This window comes from Carettochelys insculpta, chromosome 5, assembly GCF_033958435.1.
Source record: "Carettochelys insculpta isolate YL-2023 chromosome 5, ASM3395843v1, whole genome shotgun sequence".
NCBI lineage: Eukaryota > Metazoa > Chordata > Testudines > Carettochelyidae > Carettochelys > Carettochelys insculpta.
The window spans coordinates 89828138-89851766 of NC_134141.1; the positions used below are offsets into that span (position 1 = coordinate 89828138).

Below are 23629 nucleotides of genomic sequence, written 5' to 3' on the forward strand. Positions count from 1 at the left end.
GATCTTTTCTCAAAAAAAAAAAAAAAACAAAAACACCACTCTACTACCTACTCTTTCTTCATGTTTTTTCATTGTCCCTGTATAATTTTCAGGGATCAGATCTAACCAAGGGTGAGAGAACAGTCAGTGGTGAGCCAGTTGACAAGACACACACCTGCTAATTTTTATAAAATCTTTCATAAGTCAGTTACAGCTACAGATTTTAAAAGCCATTCAGTTATAGAAGAAAGGGATTTCTGTGCATCTGGTGATCTTTGCTGATGCACTAGTTTTCCTTCCTTCCACCTGGAAAAATGGATGTTTGCTTACCATGAGAGAGGAATGAAAGCAATGCAATGTGGGAAGATGTCAAATACCAGTGAAAATACCCAGAATGCTAAGGGGGATGAGGGAACTGTGGGATAGGTTCCAACAAGGCACTGCTGAAACAGTCAATGCCTGCCGATTGAGTGTTGCAACAATAAGCTGACTTTGTGAGGAGCATGTGGGGAGGTGAGGATAGTTAAATTTGAATCTCTCATACTGTAGACGTAGCTGAAACGATGCTGGTTTGAGGAAACAAAACCAAACACATGGAGGCTCTCCACCCTCCTTAGTGAGGGTTTCTGTGGTTTGGCACCAGAGTCTGCAATTTGGAAGTACTGTTGGATACCCAGCTGCTTTAGGAGAACCGCACAGCACCATTGTTAAGGAATCCTCAGTTCCCACTTCCATCTGGGGCCAGTCTGGGGCCATTTCTTTCAGACAGACACTGCTATCGCAATTCAGGTCTCTATCACTCAAAAACAAATAACTACAATGTGCTGCGCAAGAGACGATGGCCTAAGACAACCCAAAACAAGCGGGGACATAACAGCCCACTCACTAAGCAACTTAACTTGGCATGAGCATGACTCCTGTACCACAGAATCTGCACTAGCTGCCTGCTACTTACCAAGTGGAAACTAAGTTCTTGGTATTGACCTGTAAAGTTAAATGGCTTGAGAGTTGTCTGTTACAAAAAAAAAAAAAAAAACCCACTAACTTCAACATGTTCCATATTGTCACAGTTGCTATCAGAGAGGACACTGGATCAAGAGAGGAGCTGGCAGCTGGCTATTGTTTTAAGACTCTTCTTCAACTGTCTGAGAGGGCCAGGTTTCTACGGCTATCTGGACATGTTGCACATTTTATTTATTCCAGCTTTTGGGTAAGGAAATTTGTTGGCAATCCTCTTGGTGTTAGTATGATGCTTGTGCTATCTGGTACTCTTCTGAAGTACCAGCTCTGGGGTCCTGTGATTGTAGGAGAGTCAAGATTTTAAAGTAAGTTTCTAGCCACTATGCTTGCAGATAAAGACTGGAAAAACCATGAACCCACAAGGCTAAAAGATTAAAAAGACCAACATTTATTAAAGTCTTGCGATTTTTGATCACCTAGGGTTGGCAACAATAGAGAATAACTTAATGGGATGATGTTTGCCAAAGCAAAGAACTCTGATCTTTAGTTTATAGTTTAGTAAAAGCTTATTCAGAACTTATTTTGCTTTATCAATTTAAAGGAGTGTTGTATGGATTACATTATTTGGAACAGGTGTAAACATACACATGTTCCAAAACAACATTTTTTGGTCCCCTACTGTTGAGGAAGTGTTTAACTGTGCATATCATGTTGTTTGAGTTTGTTTTTACAGCACTGATCATTGAAATGGAAACACACAATAAAAATATTGATCCGATTTTTAGAAGTTTACGTCAAGTGATTCCTATTACTTTAGCCTTGTCTTCTCTAAGGGCAAAACAAATTCTATTGCTAACAAAATAATGAACAAACGGACACTGATGAGAGAAACTGTATAGATAAATGATAAAGTCGATAACATGATATGAAAGCTAAACAAAGAAATAAAGTCCTAAATTCTTTCCTGAACTAAGCCTTCTAAGTTTATCAGCAGAAATATTTTATGCTATTTGCATATATGGTGAATTAAATCAATACTCTTCTTACCTCTTCAATCAGCAAATCCACTAGGGCCATTATCTTGGCAGGCACTGGATAATCAGTAGGACAGTTTCATGTCACCCTCCTATTCGTGAGCCCCTTGATGTCTGCTCAGCCCAATTCTGAAGCCACGGGTATTAGCTGTTGGAGGGGCATGGGACAGTTGGACTTTGTTCTTCGCCGCCTCTCCTCATCTGCACTGCGGCAGGCTGTCTCAAACTGCATCACCCCCTCATGGATTACCATTCTCCACTAGGGAGAGTCTTAGGCAAGGTTCTCCTAAATGTTGACACCCATGCTGCAGTTTTTCATGTGCGTCCTCAGCATGTCCTTATATGACGACTTCTGCTGGCCCTCAATGCTCCTCTGTCCTTCCTCCAACTCAGAAAATCTGTTTTGGGAGGCACTGATCAGACATCCAAACTACACGATGGAGTCCAGTGAAGTAGCTGATGAACAGTAATGGCTTCAGCTCTTCCAGGACACTACTGTTCGTGTGCCTAACCTCTCAAGAGATATTTAGGATTCTCTTGAGACAGCATTGATGATATTGTTCAACTGCCTTCAAATGACAACTGTATGTGGTACATATGTGAAACTTGGACAATAGCAGTGGAACACCCACTGCACGGTAGACAAAAAGCTTTGTCTTGGGATAGACGTCCCAGGTCTTGAAGACCCTTTGTCTCAGGCAGGAAAAAGCAAAGCTTTTACAGCTCAGATAATGCTGGATTTCTGCATCAGTCAACTTTAGCAGAAAGATGACTTTCAAGGTATGGGAAGTGCTCCACATTTTCCTGCAATTCTCCATTGACTTCAATAGAAGGTACATGAGATTGTCCCATCAGCAAGGGCTGGTAGAGCACCTTCGTCTTTTTGATGCTCAGGGTAAGGCCAAGATTCTTGTATGCTTCAGCTAAGGCACTTAAGATGATCTGAAGGGCTGCAGGAGAAAGAGCAGCAGCCATGTTGTCATCATGTACTGAAGCTCCATGATCGAGGTCATGGAGGTCTTCCTTTTAGCCTTCAGTCTCCTCAGACTGAAAAGCTTCTTGTTCATTCTATAGATAATCTTCATACCATCGGGAAGCTTGCCATCAATGAAGTGAAAGATATGACGATGAAGATGAACACCACTGATGGGGCAATGACACAGCCTTGTTTTACTCCCATTTTGACCTCAAAGGGTTCACTTTGACTGTGTCTGCACTACAAAAATAACTTAGAAGTATGCAACTTTGAAGGTGAGCATCTACAAACACCCTACTTCAAAGTTAACGTCAAAGTTAGTTCCTAGTGTAGACACACCCTTTGGGATCCATTGCAGCTCAATACTGTGACAGGTCATGCTATTGTGAAGCAGACTCAAGATGCTAATGAACTTTTTGGGGTACCCAATCTTTGAGAGGATGGTCCACAGCGTACTATGATTGACTGAGTCGAATGTCTTGGTCAAGTAGATGAAAGTCATGTATAATGCTTGGTTTTGTTCACATTTTTCTTGCAGTTGCTGAGCGATAAAGATCAAATCCACTGTTCCTCGGAGTAGTTGGAAGCCAAAAGAGGCTTCTGGGAGAATTACTTCTGAGAGTGGCAGAAGTTGGTTTGCAAGTATTCAAGCTAAGAACTATTCTACTGCCTCAGTCCCCAAAACGGAATGACGGATACAGACATCCACCACCATCGTGCTGGTTAATAACTAAAAGCTTCCAGATTTCACAATCCCGCTCCTGTCACCAGTCACCATAGGGCTTAAGTTTAGCAGAGTAATGCACAAAGGACGATGCCTGTCCATGACTTCTTTCAACATGGGGGTGGGGGGACTGTTACACTGCAGCCACCACTGATGAACAGAATGCTCAGGTCCAATGGCATGGGATCCAAGACAACTGGGAGTGTCCTGTCCACTGCAGCTTTCATCCACCTTCACAGCTGTTATAGCACTACTCCTCACTCTCCAGATTGCCACTTTGTCCTGGCGAGTACCCAAGAGGCATCAATACTACAGTGTACATCCCACTGAGTTTTCAGGAGAAAAAGGTTTGTTTGGTATTTTTCCCCCGCAAACTGATAATGCACAACAACTCATGCACACTGAAATAGGTGTACACTTTGACTCTAGTTTTCCAAGTGCTAATTGAAAGCACTCCACCACTGATCCCGATTATGGATTTCAATCTGTAGAGTTAAACACCTGCACTAAACAGTTCTCTGTATACAAACAAGTCAGAAAGCTACTAGACAAACTACATTTTCCCAGACTGACATTGTTGATCATAAAGCTGAAGCATCAGTCTACTCTAAAAAGGGACTTTTTGTTTAGTTTCCATGCTCAGGACATGTAACAAATTCTATGTGCAAACTAAGGATATGTCTACACTTCGGCTATAGTGGCTCAGTTGCAGTGCTACTGCCCTGTTTCAGCAGAGCTACTGCTTACACCAATGGGAGAGGTTGTCCCATTGGTGAAGGCAATTCAGCTCTCCAAGAGACAGTAGCCAGGTAATGAAAGGTAATGTCTCCTCTCCAGTTGTGTTTTTTCCCTCTACACCCCTGAGAGATAGAGCTATATCAATGCCACTTTCTGATGTAGACCAGCCCTGACTCCCAGTTTTGACAGTCTATCGGGGCTCTTTCCAGCATAGGCACTACCACCATTACCAATGAGAAAGGCTCAGCAGGCTAAGCTCTGCCCTCTCTTACACCTGTACAACTCCCTGTTTGCAGATCACGGTTTGCAAATTAAGCCCTCGCTAAAACTATCTATAAAATGGCTTGTGCCGGTTTGTTGTGAATGTGTGATAATAAAGAACTGTTTGAAGAAATGAGATTGCACATATGTGACTAAAAACCTAGTTTAATCACACAAACCCTATGACACTGGTGACTACTAGACAAAAACAATTGCTGTTTACTTGTAAAAGAGAAATTTTTACATTGAAACCAGTGACAATGAAAATGGAAGTGCACAACACCCTCATATACATACACATGGTTTCACTGCAGGGTGGAATGCCATTTCAACATTTTTGTTCTGCATTATATCTTTATACTCTCCCTAAGGATAACTGGATATACCTGTGGGATTGCACCGTTATGTGGGATGGCAGAATCTTCATACTAGTGAAGACGCTCAAGGAAGACAGCGCCTTGAAGAATTAGCAAGCCTAAAAGATAATCTACAAACAAGTTGGGCACTTTTTAATACACATACTCACAAAGCTTGTGGGTGAAATGCAAAGGGAAAGATATGGACAAGTATACTCCTGCAAACAATGTACTTAGGAGCCAGAAATATCAAAATTGAAGGTTTCATACACTGCCCAGATCTACAGAGACTGTTTTAAGCACTCATATTATTTAAAGTACAGAAGTTTTTTTCCCATAGCTTCAACAATGACAGGAGCATAAACAGCACCATATAATATAGTATTTGAAACTCCCTGCTAGATGTGTAAGAAAGTATTTTAAGTACCTACTACAGATGCAAAGAGTAAAACATGGTAGTAGTAATAATTCAAAGAATACGTAGCACTTACACGGAACTTTGTATCACTAGATCGGAAAGCGTTTCACAAAAGGAGGTCAGTATCAGTATCCCCATTTTACAGATCATGAAACTGAGGCATAGATGGGTAGTGACTAGATTGTGTGTTTACATATAATCAAGATTTACACATAAATTCTTAACAGACAGATGACTATCAAATCATGGACCCAAATCCTGCACTCCATACTCAAATAGAACTCCTAATGACTTCAGATGGTATTTTGCCTAAGTAAGGACCACAGAATTGAGTTGATTTTGACTATACCACTCAAGAAACCCACTTGTAATTATAATGGAAAAAATTGCTACTTTACCTTATTAGACAATAGAGATACATTTATTTAGTTTTACAAATTTTTGACAAGTTTTCCAGCGGGAGGCAGGGGGGAATTTCACTTAAAATAGCTCAAACTACAGATAAGTGCCCTGACTTTTACCTTTAACGTAGAAGAGTAAATTTAAAAAAAAAAAAAAAAAAAAAAAGTATATTCAAGCAACATCCTATATATGCAGCCTACTATAAATACATAGTCCAGTAATACAGAAATAAGACTTTAAAAACCTCTATCAATACATAAAATCTTTACAAATTAAGGCCCTCAAACACACAAACACCTATTTGAGTAAAATAACACGTGAGAAGCCCTGTCAGATATAATGTGAGTACCCAGGTGCACATATCTAAATTGGGACCTAGATTCACAAGACATTTGTGCTTCACATGTAAACAGAAAGTGATAATTTGTTGTTTGTGATGCTTAAACAATTTTATTGGTTTCATCTGGTTAGTCATCATCTAAGTACAGGGAGCTGAATATTACCTAACTTCCAACCAACTTCCACAAAGCCTGCTAGGAACATTGTCAGTCTGTTTCCTCATATTGTTTCATTCTGGTGCCATATTTCACCCAGATTTGAAACAAATTCTCAGGGATATGTTCAGGTTGCCATTCCTAGTTCTGCTCTTGCCTTTATCCTACTACTGTAGAACCCTTACACGTATCAGAGAGGTAATCAAGTGAGTCTGAATCATCAAAAAATAAACAAGAAGTCCTGTGGCACCTTACAGATTAACAGATAATTTGGAGCATAAGCTTTTGTGGGCAAAAGACCCACTTTGAATCTGACAAAACAAACAGGTCTTTTGCCCACAAAAGCTTATGCTCCAAATTATCTGTGAACCCTTACATGGTAATTCACAATCTCTTTACCTTTTACCTAATTTAAATTATTTTGCACAAAATCTTTATCTAGTAAAGTCACACTGGGAGAGGCACAGACAGATTAAAATATTTTCATTCTCTCATACCTGTAACTTGCTTGTACTCTCTTGCAAGTTATCAGCGTGCACATAGTTGTAGACACTTCTCATCTAGGAAATAAGCTGTCACACTTCTCTTGCACAAGTGCATCACTGGTAGCAAACAAGTGAATTAAACAGAAGGAGGTAACAACACAGCACACCACACTTGTGCCTTATTTCCTGTAGCACTAGTAGAAAGCCTTGCCCTTACTTTACCCATCCACAGAAAGCTAGCTGCGCATCCAGAGTAGAATGTGGAATTGTTTAAATCCATTTAAAACTTGTTACATTGACTTTTATTTTAGATTTGTACATTTCATCTTTTTCGCTCATTGTGTTTCTAATGGCTTTTCAGAAATGCCCACTGTACTAGCAAAGTGGCACACAGACAGACAAAGAACAAGAAAAGCTATTGAACATTATGGGGCTGAAGCTACAATGGTGTAATGAGCACTAGTGACTGCCAAGGTAACAAAAGTAGGTGCGTTTCTGTCCCAGAGAAAGCTCACTTCAAGTATCAGGCCTTAGGTGTTTGCTTACCTCTTCTGGAGCAGAGTTCTCCAATTCTCCCACTCTGAAACCAGACTCTGAGCTACAGGAACCTATATATCCAACTCTGTTTACTTAGCAGGACCAACTGAGGCTGGTACCTGTGGTCCTCCTCTTCAGGAACTTCTCATCAGTGTTGAAATAGCAACCAGATAGCCTTTTTAAATCAAAGTATTGTTTAACAAAGCAAAACATTTAAAGCAAAAGGATTTTAAAACAAAGTATCTGCACATACATCTATCCTTATCTAAAAGCGTCGCTATCCTGTGAAGATCACCTAGCTTCTTCAGGCCTCCAGCAGGTGCCTGTCTTTGTGTCCACAAACAACTCCTCAGCAACTGCTGGCTGAATCTTTTTATCTAGAGAAAGTTTCTTGGGCCTTGTCACTTCTTGGGTTTGGGGTCCTGCTTACAATAAACCAATTCAGTGAACTCTGCGAATCATGACAGGTACTTTAGGAGTTAAAGCTCTGCCACTGTCACACAACAGCCCTAAGGCATTTACTGAAGGGTGGCTTGCCTTCAGCTGTTCTTCCTGCCCACTTATTTTCCATACAGCCCACTATTTAAATAAACCAATATAGTCACACAGTGACCATCCCAATAACTAGGTCAGCCTACAGTAATCATAAGTTACTACACACACTTCATAGATGCAGCATTTAAGTCCAGAAGAGACCATAACGATCATCTAATGCAACTACCTCCATGTTGCAGGCCACAAATCTCATCTACCCACTCCTGCAACAGACCCACAACCTCATGTGTGACCAACATATTTTCAGCAAAGTATATGAAAAATAGAGGTTTATTCTGAAGTGACTTCACAATCCTAATGATAGCATTCTAGTAAAAGTTGCCTAAAGATGTGAAGATAACTAGCTATATAATTTGTTTAGGGTTTTTTTTGTTTGTTTGCTTTTAGATACACAGGCTGACCTGTGTACCAAACAGAAGGCCCAACTACAGCACACTATAGCCCAATGTAAGAGTGCTATTGGACACAGAGAGCTCACTGCAGAGCAGGTGCAGCTAATTACAGTTCTAGAAAAGCATTAGGGAAAGGCTCCATGAAGAAAGAATTTGCCAATCTATATTAAATAAATGTTGCCTTCAACATACTGCCCTTTTGGGGGACTGATCTCCTTACCAGCCCACCGCTCTCCATGTTCTCACTGGCTTCCAATCACTCTCACATGCACTCAGTGTTCAACTTTTCTGATTTCATCAAAAGTCTCAGAACATTTAGTGTATTTCGCAAAGCTCCAGCTCCTGAAGTAATGAAAATCTCTATTTATGGAAAACAACAAGCTGTAACCTTCTCAGTGGTAAAGTGGAGTTGGAAAACATGACACACAATTTTATTTTTAAATTCTTTTTTAGCCCTGACTCATGATCTTTGAATAGATCCTAAAACCAGAAGACAACCATAATCATCTAGGCTGACTTCCTGCAGAACATAGACCGCACAGACGGCAGAACTTCCCTGAATTAATTCCTGTTTGAACTAGAGCATATGATTCAAACAAAATACAATCTTGATTTGAAAATTCCCAGTAATGGAGAATCCAGCACAACTCATGGTGAATTGTTCCAATAATTAATTGTGAAAAATCTTATGCTTTATTTCTAACTTGAATCTGTCCATTCTACTTCCAGCCACTGGACCTTGTTAAACCTTTGTCAGAGACAGAAAAACTCATTATGAAATATTTGTTTCCCACAAAGGTATTTACAGATAACGACCAAGTCACTCCTCAACCCTGTACCTAAGTAACTTGACAGGCAGGAAAAAAAATATATTTCAGAGCATCCAAAATAAAAAGTCACACAGTCTTCAAAGCTGTTGAATAAAGAAAACATTAGGTGTTGAAACAAATATCAATATGAAAAGTGGACACATTTCTTTCTGGATGGACAATCCCTAAAAACTAAACAGAGATATTTTTAAATACGTATCATATGATTTTATAGATTGTGCTCACTGAAAATGTGAGCATTCAGATAAGGAAGAAACCAACAAAGCTATATGTATTAGTAAATTTTAGTAAGACTTGAAGTCTCAGGAATCAAGCTTATGTCTACAACATTAATCTCATGACTATATTTTAAAAGACGAACCACAAGAAGTTACTGAACTATGGAGTGCTGACAATATGAAGTAACATCAAAAGAATGGAATGAGATAATGTAGATGATAAATATTGGCCGGAAATGTTAACCAAGTAGTATGAGTTCAATACTCTCTAGCTTGTAGAATGCATGTTTCTCCATCTCTGTCTAACAAAATACATTATATTACTCCAGATACCTTATGAAATGCAAGACAGGCTCTTTCATATACAGTATATGGAACTATTCGGTGGAAAGGTATTCAGAAATGATCCTGGAAGTAGTAAAAACAGTAATAGAGAGAAGTCCTGTTAAAGCTCTAAACTAGTGTCAGATGGCAGAACAAGGAGTAATGGTCATAAGTTGAAGAGGGAAAGGTGTAGGTTAGATATTAGGAAAAACTTCTTCACCAGGCGGGTGGTGAAGCATTGGAATGCGTTGCCTAGAGAGGTGGTAGATTCTCCATCCCTTGAGGTTTTTAAGTCCCGGCTGGACAAGGTCCTGGCTGGGATGACTTAGTAGGGGTTGACCCTGCTTTAGGCAGGGGGCTGGACTAGATGACCTCCTGAGGTCCCTTCCAGCCCTTTGATTATGTAGTGTATTAGTAGTTGATCTGACAGAAATATTCACCACAGGAATAAGAACGCTACTACTATTCTCGCTACTACTTGTGGACACAGGCAACTCTTCATAATGATGATCACTGGGAGAAATTATTAATAGAATGTCTCATAATGGAAAATCTAAATTTTTTTAACACAAACCCAGAATTTTTTTTAAAAGGCTAAATAGTACATCTTGCACAGGAAACCAATACAACTGAACTATTGAAACCATTGAGATGCTTTGGCACATAGGTAGTAATTTTAAACTTATAGGACAGTCAGGAAGGATATACAGAATATAATAATTGAAAGTACATCACATCCAGCTCTCCTAGCTTTCCTTTCTTTTTTGTTCTTCTGAGTCATAGCTTCTCTTCTAATTATTCCCCTGGCTCTTAACTGACCCCTCTCCAGTTTATCAACATCCATTTTCAACCCTCAACACCTGTAGCAGAAGGATAACAATGTTAGTCAGTATTTCCAAAAACAACAAGTCCTGTGGCACCTTATAGACTAAAAGATATTTTGGAGCATAAGCTTTCATGGGCAAAGACCTGCTTTGTCAGAACACCTGAACCAAGCAAACTGCAGTGGCCTCAACCTGTGAGCTGCTTGTGACCCAATCAGTGCACAGCTGCTAGACCATGTGACATCCTCAGGTCCATATAGGTTGTACTGGAGATGGCTCAGGATAATAAAGAGGTTAAAAACCACTCATACAGAGTGTTCAGGCACCAATCCCACCAACTGGAAATACTGCACCAGAGTACATTTATTGTTAGTCTTCTTGCATACTGGAGCCCCAGTTATGGACCAGGATCCCATTGTATTAGGTGCTGAACATACACAGAACAAAACATTTGGTATACATCTCTCCCCATTTGCCTCACAGTTAGCCACTAGAGATATTTTTTGCTCTCACAGCAGTGGGGGAGTGGCCATACAAGTTAGCCTCTGCCTGCTAACAGTTGAGCAAGAGCAGAATTGAATCTACAGTGGCCAGAAAGCCAAATTCCCCCATGTAGTACATGCTCCTAGGCATTTGCAAAACAGAGAAGGCAGGATGTAGCCAAGCCCTGTTGCAATTTAACTAGAGATTCTCCACCTCGCTCTTGGGTTTCCTATTGTAGGTTTCACATACAGTGCCCATCACCATGCTATCGGAGCATCTCCGTTCTACAGAGCTCTAACTCCTAAGAACATTGCCTAGTACTTAGATCCTTCTTTACATTCCTGGGTCTAACTCAAAGGCTATGTTTACAGTACAGAATTTTGTACACAAAACTCAGAGCATCTACACACAAAATCAATTTTGTCGACAGAAACTGTTGACAAAAAAGCAGGGTAGACACTCCTGAAGTCCTTTCATTGACAGAGCAAACCAAAAGATCGATCCACTTTTATGCGTAGATGCGTTCTGTCAACAGAAGTTTTGTCAGACCATCTCTTCTGACAGTAACTTCTGTAAAGAGATGCTGCTAATGCAGATGTAGCCACAATGTTGGGGAAGCCCCTAAGCTTCCATGTTTCAGTTTCTTGTATATATAAAAACACAGAATAAACACTTGCTCTCATGCATGGCATGGGGCATCAACTAGTATTTGCTAAGTGCTTTGCAGTCCTTAAAGACTGCATCCTCTTGTTAAGGGTTCAGAAGGGTAGGCTATGAAACTGCTACCCTTAAGTCCAAACTGAGGTACAGTCTAACCTTGAATGCAGACACTCCCTCTCAATCTGGTCATCAACAGCCCACCTGTAAAATGGGATTCTGTCCTGGGAGGAGAAACTCAGGAATGAGTATGTATGCTAGAAACAGATTAAACTTAAATGACCACATTTATAATAAGGTGTGGGAGGGGGATAAGCAGAGTGATGAACAAATTACTACATTACAGATCACGGGTCAGCAACCAAAATAGCAAGAACCACCATTTTTTCCAACGGGGTAGAAAAACAACTATTCAAGAGCCACAGCATGTGAATATGAGACGGCCCTTAATAAATCACATCAAACCTTACTTTTTGTAGCCTCTATTTTAAGACCAGCACACACACAATGATTTTTAATGTGATACGCGTTTACTGCAGAACATTCACAAACTTTTCACTTATTCTATCTCCTCATACCTTAGGTTTGTTTTTGTACTATTATCTTCCTGCCTTTCACTCCCAAACCTTCTCTCCCTGGAGGACTCTGGGGGAGTTAACCAAAGTTTTGAGCTCACATATCCTTTGTTACTTAGATAGGAGTTGCTCATTTTTGGGCTTTTAGGCATTCACCATTTATGAAAAAAAAATTTTTTTTCTCCCCACTTCGTAATTATAGCGTTGGGAGCCACAAAGTAGTCCTTAAAGAGCCACAGGTTGCAGACGCCTGCTATAGACTCTTACAAGAGGCCTGCACAATTGAACCATAGTTTTCCAGAAACAGTTTTCCCAATGCTCTTTCTATGCCAGAGGTTCATATATATAGCTCATAAGACTACAGATGGTGTAACCTATTATACAGATTACCTAAGAATTCCCAGTTATCACTTAGATTTTACTGGTTCTTGTTCCATGATCAGGGCCAGTATTACTAAAATTCTCATTTTCTTGGTTTATTTCCATTATTGCTGAAAAATAAATGCTAAAGCTAGCTCTGTGGACTATAATGGTCATATCTCAGCACAATTTCTCCAGCTCACCAAGTTAAAAGGTAAATTTATGGTCTTTGAATTACGTGTTTATGATACAAAGATTTTCTTAACCTTGTTTTTAAGATTAGAAATATCAGGTCTTCATTTCCTTATTTGTTGAAGGATCTTAAGAGAGAGAAACAGCTCTGCACGTGAAAATGTAAACCAACCTCCAGATAAGTGTAAGCATCGGAAACACACCACTGACCCTGACCTTAGTTTAAGTTAGGCAGCTTCCTCTTACCCTACCAACTGTTGCAGTCATAGCTCCTATGGTTTAAAAGGAGTTCTTGAACAAATGTAGCAGACAGACTACAAAACAAAACATTTTTAATTAACCTTGCTGTAAATATTCAAGAACCAGTAGTTGAGCTGGCTAGGAAACAGTTTTCCCATCCTGTGAGAATTTTCACAATACTGTAGAGTCTCCCATTTTATTTTGGGACAAAATAGATATTTTGACATTGCTGGTATAAAAAGACACATCCTGCCCCACAGAGCCCCCAAACCAGTGGTTATGTCACTGAGCAGAGTGGCAGGAGACCTGGGAGAATCAGGTTCAAGTACTCCAGCTCCCTGATTTAGATCAAAGACTTGTATCTCTGCCACCCCCATTCCACAAGAGCCTAACCATCATACAACAGAGTTAATCTCTTGCTATCCCAATTGGTACAGCCCCAAACAGGAAACTCCTACCCTGGAGTAGCCAATGGCCTGGTGGAGAATGTGAGACTCAGGTTCACAAGGGTCCTGAACAAGGCTGAGCAGACACTAGAATTTGGCTTGCCCATGTCTTCCAGCCATCAGATGAGTGCTACAAGCATTAGGCTATTGACTGGCATGGCATCTCCCTGGTTTTGAGCAGAAATTAAACCCTGGACCTGTAATATCTTCCCAACGAAAGCTTTAGTGAAAATACCACTTTTCCAGGAAACGTGTTCAAGTTGACAAATCAACATTTTCTGACAAGAAACTGTTTTGTTGATAAATTCCAGCTCAACCTAGCAATGAGCATGTATTGCATTGCTACCTCTCTCTCTTTACCTATGGCTGTTAGCACTATTTCCTATAATTATGCAATTAATCTTTGAACAAAAGACATGCTCAGGCTGTTCTACAATAGTACATACTCCATTAGTGCCAAAGATTAAAAACTTATTACTAAAACAATGCAAGAGACTATTACTTACCTCCCTCAGATACGAAATCCACATGTAACAAATTGAGGTTGTTTTTTTTTTTAAAGCAAACAAAAGGAAAAAAGGAAATGCGAAATACCACCACTCCACTTGTTTAAGGATGAGTAGTATGGGCTGACGACATATTTTTTTTAAAAGTCATAAGCCAAATTCCAGCACAGCATAACATGCACATTATTAGTATTTAAGGACACTAGGGTGTTTACAGGTAGCACGAGCTGCAGCCAACAGTGCTATATGAAGCAGTGGTAATCTATAATGACATAGGTATGCACCACCTACTAGAGAGCAACACATTTCAAATGACAAAACTACAAAAAACGGTTTACAAACAACTATTTTCTGTAATATTTTGCTCCACAATATTGATGGCTTCATGACAAAATCTTGGTTTTCCAGAAATCCATCTAGCCCTCACATTTTTCACATGAAGTCACAATGCTTTTCAAAAACTACACGAAGTCCTGAGGCACATTATAAGCTAACAGATATTTTAGAGCATAAAGCTTTCAAAAGCGGGTCTTTGCCCACAAAAGCTTAACAGATATTTTGGAGCACAAGCTTTTGTGGGCAAAGACCTGCTTTCGAAAGCTTTATGCTCCAAAATATCTGTTAGCTTATAAAGTGCCACAAGACTTCTCATTGTTTTTGTGGATACAGACTAACATGGCTACCCTTCTAATGCTTTTCAAAAGCACTCATTTTGATATGAGAACAGGTGCAGAGGATGCTCAGGCAATATTCTGTTTAAATCTATTTAATTACCTGCTCCCTTCCTCCTGAACCTCAGCTTAACCCACTGCTGAAGCACAGGCCAGAGTTCTGTCTTACAGAGCTTTCTAAAAAAGTTACACAAAATTCAACCTCAGGATTGTTGAATGTAGAACACCAAAAAAATCCATGTTCATACTTCATAGTCCAGTTCACACTGAGAGCACCATCTAGTTTGGTATAACAAAAGCTTATTGCACACAAAACACAATGTGAATAGTATATAAGTTCATAAATAGCACTTGAAACACTAAGAATAACTTTTAAACAAACCCTATTAGAAAAATCAATTGATGTACCTTACGCAGACCTCCACCTTCTATTTCTAATATGATGTACTGTACATATTTTCAAATAGAATGTTTCAGCAAAGTATTTTTATATATTAGCACACACATCAAAACACATTTCCCTCTGATCCTTTCTAAGAGATGATTTCTGAGACTTTAGAGGTAACTATAACCAGTAGTGTGCGTCACCTGGAGTCCGGGGAGCCAGGAAATGACAGCTTCTTGGTCCTTTCAAACACTTCAGAACCATGTCCGCAAATAGCCTGGGGAGCTCCACTAAAAGCAGCTTCTCAGACCTAGAATTAATAGCCAACTGGTCCTCTCAGATGCTGGTGAAACAGAAATCTGCAACAGTGCACAGTAGTACATAGGCCAGAATCAGCATATAAAATACCCTTCTCTCGTACCTTTTAAGGTCTGAAGCTTCAGAGCACCATTTCGCCTTACCAGACTGGTTAAATCAAGCAAAAATTCACAAACCCTCAATAGGTGCTATCCCATTCTCTTTAATGGAAACAGGATCCCAGTTTACAGCAGAGTGCTAATAACCAAACAAATTCTACAAGCAGGTCCAAAACTCAGTTGGTTCTAATGGAAGATCTCCCTGGTAAATAAAACTGAAATAGCCTCCTCCATGGCCCAAGTGGTACAGGGACTGGGACCCAATCCTCAGTTCAAACACAATGCTTGGTCTTGTTTCAATTGATTTACACAAGGCAGTTATATCTCCTCTACCTTTCCCCGCTTCCCTGACTCTCTGATTGGCTCAGCTCTGAGAGAGTAAGGTATCATCTGTAAAGGTGGGTTGCTCATGATGAAAACTTCCTGTACAGCCTCAGAACCACCACTGCATTTATCTACTAATTCGAGTTGCCCTGTCCTGATTTTTGCTCCCATGCAAAAAGAGTATCCAACTAAGATCCACATCTCTTCTTCTCACCTTCTCCACCACTCGGGGGGGGGGGGGCGGGGAGAGAATAAAAAAGGTTATGTCTACACAGCAATCAAAGCAGCACAGCTGCAGTATTTCAGTGGAGAGTCACTACAGCAACAGGAGGAATTTTCTCATAACTGTAGTTTATCCATCTCCTCAAGAGATGTGAGCTACAGCAATGGAAGTATTCTTCTGTCAACTTCACACTCTGCAGCAGGCATTAGGTCAGTTTCACCACACTGCTCAGGGGTGTGCATTTTTCACACTCGAGTAACATACTTCTGTCTACTTGACTTTGTAGTGTAGACACGGCCCAAGTCAAATGCTGCAGTAAAGATCACATGGGTCATAATATCACAAGCACAGAAAGTCTTCTGGTAAAGAGTAAATAGCAACAGAAAGAGCTATTTTTCAGAACAAACACAACTGCACTGTGTCCCTAATCATTCAGAATCAGGGCCTTAAGATACAGGAATCATGGGGAAAGAGCTGTTTCCAAAGACTATATTTAATTGAAAATGAGCAACTAAAATCAGTTGAAATTTTCAGTCATTTGGGAGTTTTAACAATCTTGAAGATCATACTCAAACTAGTTTGGCATATGAATACCAAGTTTCAATTACAAACATTTTATTTTCCTTTACATTGGTAATTTACCAATTTTCTCTTGTAAAAGTTCAATTTAGCACAATGACAAGGACTAGATTTCTTTATTGGGAGAAGGTGGCTTTTTCAAATTTTTTTACTCATTTTAGCCAAAGAAAGCAGTATTATAAACAGTCACCCTTACTGGGAAGTAGTGTACACCTGCTGGAGGGCTCTTATAGCACTCTGACATGCAAAAGTGTTCCCAGTTATCCAGGTGACTCAGGAACTCATGAAAAAATCAATAGTAATTAGCTTCAAATTCAATGATGCTCTCACGCTGTATGCAAGCTCAAAGCGTGAGAACTCATTCACTTATAAGCTACATGGCTTCTTTCTTTCTGAATGTTTTCAGAAACAAAACGATGTATGCTGCACTGATGTTTGGTACCATTTGTTTTGAAAGGTTTAACAAAACCTATAAACAACTGTGATCGCTTGCTCCCAGCCACTTTCTGGCAGAGAAAAGAATTTGTGCCCACAAGATGGAGAGGCCTGGGGCGGGGGGGAATTGGACAAGCATTGCCCATCTGGCATTTGTCCCTTTCCCTTCAACTCCACAGAAGCTCCAGACTATGGAATCAGAGTTTCGTACAGCATGAAACGGCTTCAGCAGAACAGCCTGAGATACACTCAGCCCAGGCTACTGTTCAGCCTGGTGGTTGGAACATGGAGATATACGTATATCTCATGAAACTGAAAGAGACTTTGAGAGGTCATGGAGTCCAGTCCCATGCACTCACAGCAGGACCTATCACCATCCCTGACAGATCTCTTTTTCAATCTGACTTGCCCCAGGCCCTTGAAAGGCTCCCTCAGCGATTGAACTCCCCCACCTAAGAGGGAAGAAACTCAAGCTCAAGTCCATGCTTCAAATAGATACTCATTTATACACCATGGAACAGTTTCAAATGGAAAGATCACGAAAACATTCCATAGTCCAGTAGTTAAGGCATTCACCTGAGACATGGAAAACAAGCTCAAATCCCTTGTTCCACATTAGGCAGATGAGGAATTCGACCCACGTTGCCCATGTCACAAGAGAGCCATCTAACCACAGAGCTAAAAGTTATTAGAAAGGCAGCACTATTTCCTCCTCCCATCATTTTAGCCTTTCCTTTTTTTTTTTTTTTTTTTTTTTTTTTTTAAAAAAAGGAAAAAAAAGTGCCCAGAAACTAAATGAATGTTTAATTTAACCTGCAATAAATTTCTGGTCAACTTTTTTGAAATTTACAGTTTTGGCTCAACTGATTCACCCACCCCCACTCCCCACCCCCGAGATCTGCCAAAGTACAAAAAAGAAAAAAGACATCATTCATGCAGTTCTAGTCACAAGCAGCAGGGAACCCAAATAACTATGTCAGATGCTTTTTTTTTAAATTAAAAAGTTTCAAATTATAAGATAAACTTTATACAAGTCTGAACTGAGGCAGCAGCATCTTCTTGGGTCTGCTGACAACCATCTTACCCCTCATGCTGTTCACAGGTTTTCCTAGCTATGGTATGCACTGAACTAGACCAGCATCTCAAGCACTTCCTGAAACTGAGAATGAGGAGAACAGGGAAGAAGGATGGGAGGGAGAGGGAACCAATCTCAACTTCCTACTTAGGCACTACCTCAATCTCACTGACAACCTTCTCCTCCTAACCCAAGGGAAGCCCAGTAAGCTTTCCAAAACTCTGTTTAAAAAGCAGCAAAAATAAAACTAATGGGCCAACACCAATCAGTATGACTTCCCCAACTATGCAAGCTGTGATGAACATTCAGCTTCTCAAAAGGAGTGCATGCAAGTTTGTATTAGAACTTGTCTGTATTCTTCCCGTGTGGTACCCTGAATAGAAAATGAAGTCTTAACATGCTACTTAAAGTACTTCTTCACTTTGAAATTCAACCAGGAGCAATTCTGCTGACTACAGCAAAACTGGCAGGCTAGCAAATGCAAAGAGAGAGCAGAAACAAAAAGCAAAGTGACCTGGCATGAATTGTGCTACATGGCTTCTATCAACCAGGGAAGAAAAAAATCTTACACCTGGAAAACAGAAAACAGCCTACAGATAAACTGGATTTAATGTAGAGGAGTGGGTTCTTGAATACGTTCTCTGTGGTTATTACTCCAATTTGTTTATTTTTGACCTGCCCAACTATTATTTAGAGAAGACTAGAGATTCTAGTAGGGCATGTAATCTCAGTGAAAGTTTTGTTACTAATTCTCTAAAGACTTGCTAACATTGCATTAACGATGCTGACAGCATTAACTAAAGTTTAAGTAGTGCTTTAAACATTAGCTCCCTCACTCATTACAGGTTATGGACTGAAGCTCAAGTACTGCTGGCACGGGGGACTCAGCTGTTCTGTGCAACTCAAATGTTAGAGCAGAGACACTATGAAATGACTTCCAGAGGATGCTGTGAATGCCAGAACTGTAATTCATGGAAGATAGGTCCACCAATGGCTATCAGTCAGGATGGTCAGGTATGCAATGGGGGTATGACTACTGTACACTGCAACTAACTACCTGCAGCTGACTTGTCCAGCTGGCTCAAGTTCACAGGACTTGGTCTAAGGAGCTGTTTAATTGCACCATAGAGGTTCAGGACTCAGGCTGCAGCACATTATCTGCAACCTTCCCATCTCTAAAGTGAGCCCAAACATCCACACCACAATTCAACAGCCTCTTAGCCCTAATCAGCCGGCACAGGCTGACTGCAGATGTTTAATTGCAGAGCAGACATATCCTTCTAGATGTCCCTGAACATCTTGCTGCCAGAAGCTGGACCTGGACAACAGGTAGTGGGTAACTTGATAATTGCTCTGTTCACTCCCTCTCAGGCATATGCCTCCAGCCACTTCAGAAGACAGAATACTGAGTCAGATGGGTCATTGATCTGACCCAACATGGCTGTTCTTATGAGCAAGGCTACCTCAACAGCAGTGAGCCCAAGCCTAGTTAACTCAAACTGGCAGTTCAGCAAAGATAAGCACTTCAGCTCCTTGGTCAATCATAGCCAAAGCCACAGGAAGGTGTGGGATGAAGTCCAAGAAAGAGGGTAACCTGCGTGAGGAGGTTGTCAATAACTTAAATAAGTTGGTGAGCCATGAAGCAAAGTGATAGCAAACTGCGCAGTCACAGCATGTAAAACCATATGATTGCAAACTAGGTATTATGAAGTTTTATGGAACTCAAGCACGCTAGTATATTTAAAAACTATACAGTGCATACAGGCATAATCCCTAGCCTAAACACTGTTTAAACACCTTTAAAATAGTTAGAAAATAGTAAAGCTAAAATCAATTTTAAAAAACACATGTACACATAGACTCGGAAGGAACATTCAATAAAGGATTTAAAAGTAGCCATTCTTCTACAAAAGGATTTTACCACAAAATTACAGAGGGAAAATTCTGACACTTTTAATTCAGGCCATAACAGGGATCTCAATTATCTTATGCATTACAAGGGCAGTTTCCCCACATTTGATATTTGCAGGAATGACACACGGCTCACCTAATTTGTTTCATGTACTGGTCCTATCAGCAACAGGTAACTCCCTCCCTGTCTATTCCCCTCTTTCCTCCCATTCTCTCTCTTCTCCCCCTCCCATCCATATAAATTCTGGTTTTTAATTATCTACTCCAAATCTGAAGAAGTGGGTCTTACCCACCAAAGCTCACTACCTAATAAATAATTTAGGTTACCATATGAAAGAGAAGACACCCGAGAGGACGTGTACCTGTGTCAGTATCTACCAACCCTCCTTGTATTCATATGTTATAGTATATGCAGTACACTAATACCAAGTGAAACAAAGCAGTAGAAGTGTAGCACTTTAAAGACTAACTAAATGATTCATTCAGTGAACAAATCATTTTATTAGTCTTTAAAGTGCTACACTTCTGCTGCTTTGTTTTGTTGGAGTAGGGACCAATAGGGCTACCTCTCTGTTATAACACAAAATGTGCTGATAGATGCCAATACTGATACACTCCCTCTCAGGGGTGTCCTCTTTTTGGAAAGCTGAGATATGGGAACCCTACATGTGTCAGTCTTTAAGGCGCTACAGAACTACATAGCTACCTATCTCATCCAACAGATCAGCCCTCGCTGGCCACGCCATAATCCACCACGCTATGGCAATAGCTCTCCTGGGCACATCAGCATCATTTAAGGCTCACCCTTAATTCCCATTTAACACTGAGTTCCTCTGAGATCCTCTCGGACTGTCTGGAAGGGGAAGCGTGCAGCGCTGGGACCAAGAAGTTTTTTTCCCCCTTTTTAAAAGGCAACCCTGTGCCGAAGGAAGAGCTAGGAGCGGGGACAGGAGCCCCGTCATTACCGGGCTGCTGGCGCCCGGTCCTGGCTCTCCACTCAGAGACTGGGGCGGTCGGTTCCGGCAGCAGGACGCTCCAGGCCCGGCACAGCAGCTGCTGCAACATCCGCTGCCTTTAAATCCGGGGGACAGTGGAATTCAGCCCCGCGCCCCGGACTGCTCCAGCGCCCTGCAGCCCACCCACGAGGGACGCGACTGGGCAGCCCCCGGAGTGAGCGCCCCTACCGCAGCACCTTCCCGCCCCCTGCCGCACCTCCTCCTGCTGCTCCTCCAGCGAAGCGTCGCTCTCCGGCCGCAGCTGCTGCTGCCCCCCGCCCGGGCTCGCCGCCGCCGCCGCCTCCTCGCTCCGCAGCCGCCGCCCGCCTTCCTCCCCCTGCACCCCGCGGGGAGCCGGCGCCGCGTTTGAGCGCTCCCGGGCCAGGCCGGCGTCGCCCTCCTCCGAGAGAGTTTCGGAGCCCGAGGAGCTGGAGCGGGACGCGAGCGCCCGGCCGCCGCCCCGCAGCCGCTCCGGAGCGGCCGAAACTTTCTCCCCCATGGCGGCTCAGCCCCCCGCAGCCGCCCGCATGCTCCGCCGGGAAGCAGCCGCGGGGCACCTCCGGCCAGCGGCAAGGGCGGCTACATGGCGCGCGGCACCTGGGTTCGGCGAAGCTGCCTCCGCCGAAGACGCGCCGAGCCTGCCGCAGCTCCCGCGAACCTGCCTCGCGGCCCGAGGAGGGGGAGACGGGCAGCCCGCCGAGCCAATGGGAAGGGAGGCGGTGGGTGGGCCGAGCCGGGAGGGTTCCTGGGCCCGGTGCTAGCGGGAGCTGCAGGTAGCGCGTGGGGGAGGGAGCGTGGGGTGGCTACGCAGGGGGTCCGCCCCGCCCCGTTGTTCCAGCCCCGCCTCCTGCTGCCGCTTCTCGCCCAACTCGGGCTGGGCGCGTGTCCGAGCTCCGCTATTGATACACGGGTTAAGTGCGACCCCGCCAGCTAGGCGGCGCCCTGGTGAAAGCGTGGCAGCCCTTCTCCTCTGGACGGAACCCAGGGTGCTCAGGCCCCAGGCCACAGCGCCCCCCGTGCGGGCTGAGCCTCTCTCGTCCGGTAGCCTCCGCCGCCCGGCGGGATTATAGTGAGCCGGACCGCCACCACTGGTCGGGGCACGGCCAAGTTCCCGGGGGTGCCATAAAGCGTGTTTCCGGCCTCCAGTACTGGCATTTACCCCCACTGTCTTCTAAACGCCCAGGAGAGTGCTGGAGCCCAGCACTGAACCAGGGACCGTTCAGTCTTCAGCGCCGTCCTAACTGAGCTGCATCAGCACCCAGCGAGCAGTGGCAGTGTTGGCAATGCTGCTGCCCAGCGGTCTGGAACGTTCCCTCTTTCCGCACCCGTCAGGGCCCAAGGGTGCCGGACCAGAAAGGTTCAACCTGTACTGTTATTTCACGACTTGTTTGTTTTGTGGTTAGAGCCCAGTCAGTCCCTGTAATGGGTCAGGTAATAGCTGTCCCTGTTCAAATCGCGATCTGACGGTTACTTCCCCGCCACCCCCCTTGCTCTTCTCTCAGATTTGCCAAGAATGATAATTATTTTTCTGATTTGTCAACCTTGGTAACAATTTTTGGACCTCTGTGCTTTATATATTGAGTCTGTTCTGTTAAGGCTGTAGATCTAAAGAAGTGAAGAAAGCTCATCACCTCATAAATAATGTTGTTAGTCTTTAAAGTGCTACATGACTGCTTTTTTGTTTTGATAGATTACAGACTAATATGTCTATATCTGGTACTGATTGCAGCAGATTTATAGCAAAATGCTGCTGATAGTTCGGTGATGTTTTGTCAAATCTTTCTTCTGTAGCTTAGACTTGGTTTCTTACACTTGAATAATGCATATGTACGCAAAGGATGTCGCCTTGGCAAAAAAAAAGTTTTAAAATTTGTTTTTAAAGTGAATTTGGTACCCTCAGAAAGGTACTGGTCTGAGAGCTTTGGCAAATTAAACTGTCTGGCTCTTTCTACACAAACCACTTTCTCCAAAAGTGGCATGCTAATAAACAGCCCAAAATGTGCTAATAAGGCACATATGTAAATTTTCCCAGCACCTTATTAGCATAAGGTCACGTGATTTGGAGTCCAGAAGATGGTCTTCTGGACTCCAAATCACATGGCTAATGAGGCACCAGAAATTTAAGTATGCACCTCATTAGCGTATTTCAGGCTGTTTATTAGCATGCCATTTTCAGAGAAAGTGGCATGTGTAAATACAGATGATAGTACTGTCCATTGGGGTACAATGTTTCCCTTGCTGTATTGTCACCATGCATCAACCCTGACCTGGAAGAATCATTTTCATGGATGAATGAGTCTCTATGCCTTTTCAGCCCTTGCCCTCCTTTTTGAGACTGCCAGCAATATTGCCTCTTAATGCCAATCCTGAAAGCAAATTGTAATCTGAATAGAGCCTTCAATTTTTAATCCTGAAGATGTTGCACTGGTGCTGTATAAATGTTTCATTACTGAGCTTCTTTCGGTAAGAGAGGGTTCATGCAAGCCACTTCAATTTCTGCTTTTCCTCTGGAAGAAATCTGTCTACTTGAAGATAAATGGAAAGTGCTAGCAATAAGTAGGGCAATGGAAATGTGCAAATTCGATATATTTCTCACAGATATTACTGTATGCCTGCAATCTAACTTTCATTTAAAGTTTTCGTATCTAG

The 23629-nt window shown here is 42.1% G+C and overlaps 1 protein-coding gene across 1 annotated transcript in view; it reads right to left on the reverse strand.

The window, feature by feature from the left end:
• The window catches only part of MAST4 (microtubule associated serine/threonine kinase family member 4), a 403649-nt gene extending 382017 nt beyond the window's left edge, over positions 1-21632 (reverse strand). The window contains exon 1 of the mRNA XM_074995485.1: positions 21198-21632. Within this exon, the coding sequence (XP_074851586.1) occupies positions 21198-21479 (282 nt within the window). The 5' untranslated portion in view covers positions 21480-21632. The remainder of the gene's footprint in view (positions 1-21197) is intronic.
• Between the last annotated feature and the right edge of the window lie 1997 nt (positions 21633-23629).